The sequence below is a fragment of the Hippocampus comes genome, unplaced genomic scaffold (genome assembly GCF_001891065.2).
Source record: "Hippocampus comes isolate QL1 unplaced genomic scaffold, H_comes_QL1_v1.1 scaffold1898, whole genome shotgun sequence".
NCBI classification, from domain to species: domain Eukaryota; kingdom Metazoa; phylum Chordata; class Actinopteri; order Syngnathiformes; family Syngnathidae; genus Hippocampus; species Hippocampus comes.
This window is the reverse complement of record NW_017806991.1, coordinates 1-1,787: the sequence shown is the minus strand read 5'-3', so window position 1 is coordinate 1,787 and position 1,787 is coordinate 1. Positions and strand designations below refer to the sequence as shown.

At 41.4% G+C, this 1,787-nt stretch overlaps 1 protein-coding gene across 1 annotated transcript; it reads left to right on the top strand.

The window, feature by feature from the left end:
* Positions 1 to 807: 807 nt before the first annotated feature.
* On the top strand, positions 808 to 1,784 carry LOC109508174 (neuronal cell adhesion molecule-like; the record flags this gene model as incomplete). Its single annotated transcript, XM_019858053.1, has 3 exons — positions 808 to 942; positions 1,056 to 1,249; positions 1,756 to 1,784. Coding segments are annotated over 3 exons (358 nt in total), but the record flags the coding sequence as incomplete, so codon positions are not given.
* Positions 1,785 to 1,787: the final 3 nt, after the last annotated feature.

The window sequence follows — 1,787 nt, the reverse complement described above, 5'->3', positions numbered from 1 at the left end:
CAGCCAATCAATGTCCGCTTCAGGCTGTGACTGACTTGTTGCCCCACCCTCAACTACTCGAACACAGGAAGCCAACACATGAAAAGGGATATTATAAAAAGGCAACCCACCGACAGAAACAATAAAGTTAGAGATTAAAATTGAGATTAACGCGATTAAAACAACATAACGCGCTAAATATGACTAATTAATGATTTGCAATGGACGCGATAAATTGACACCTCCAAATATGCATTTTCTTGTGTGTTAGTTTTCCAGATCAACCCTTGGATAGTGCTTGTTTTTTTTTTGTTTTTTTTTTTAGCTATTGCATTTATTGAGTAACACCATTGGAGAACCACTTTGCAGGATTCATTAAGTCATAACTCTCCCAACTGCAAGATGGAGAAGTTGCATTGTTTCCACACTAACGTTTGGTTCTCTTTATTGTGATTTATTCTTTCGGGGGAAAAGTTCTGGAAAGATGTAAGTCCCAAGCAAGCGTGACGTGGACAAAGCGGCCATTTTTGTTGTGCTTTTGAGGATTTGATGCCGTTTTGGAAGAATAATTTTTGGTGTGCTTTGCAGTGGAAACCTGATGTGCTGCATGCTTGCTTTGGGTTCTGTTTCAAGTAGCGATCCAGCCGTTGGCATGAGTTTACAAGCTTTTGCGACATGGCACTGCTCCAAACCAGTCATTTGCGTCCTGCATGCCTTTTTTTTTTTCTTTTTTTTTTTTTTTTTACGCAGGTAGTGAATTGAGAGAGCTTCTATGGCATGCATCAGTGTGGTTAAATGACCCTCTCTGCGGTGAAGGTCAAGGTAAAGTCTTTTTCTGTTCATTTTTTTTTTTTTAGTGCCACAGCCCCCCACTATCACACACCAGTCCCCCAAGGATTACATCATCGACCCCCGGGAGAACATTGTCATCCACTGTGAGGCTAAAGGGAAGCCTCATCCCAGGTAAGGATCTCTTTATCTGAGTGTGCGAGTAGATTTTTACAGTGACAAAAATACCTTCAAAAAAGAAAAACAAAGATGTCAGAAATTCAAGTCTTTTTTACGTGGCTGCTCAGTTTCTCCTGGACGAGAAACGGCACCCACTTTGACCTGGAGCAGCACCCCAACGTGCACATGAGGGCCCATTCGGGAACACTGGTGGTGGACATCAGCAGGGAGCGGACGGAACACTACGAGGGCACGTACCAGTGCACGGCCAGGAACAAACACGGGACCGCCGTCTCCAATGACATCGTGCTGCGCCAACCCAGTAAGAATTGAAAAGCAAAGATTGTCTGTTGTCTCAGATTGACAAAAAAGAATAATCGACAAAATTCTGAGTTTGTATTTTTCAAATTTTGTCGCCATCAATTTTGGCCTTTTGCTGAAAATGGAAATTGGTTCGAAATATCTTTTTTTTTTTTTTTGGCCTCATTTCGACTTTGAAACTCAAGGCCCAACTGTACGGGAACTCGCAGATTACGCCGTGGTGTGTTACCAACTGTTAATTTTGTATTTTGAGGCTGCTCCCTGAATTTTGTCATGATCATCCTCACCTCATGAGCAAGATCTTTCATGGAGTGAAAGTGACGCTCATTTTGGGTATTTTCCACTTCAGTATAATGACACCCTAACCCCAAGTTTTTTTTTCCTGATTATTTTTTTAATAGCAAATTTACAGCCCTGGCATATTGTGACAGCTCTTTAATTTCACTCAGTGGTGGTAAAGTAAAAATAAAAGCATTTTTTTTTTTTTTGTGTGTGTTCACACAAAAGGGTCGCCTTTGTGGTCCAAAGAGAAGATCAAG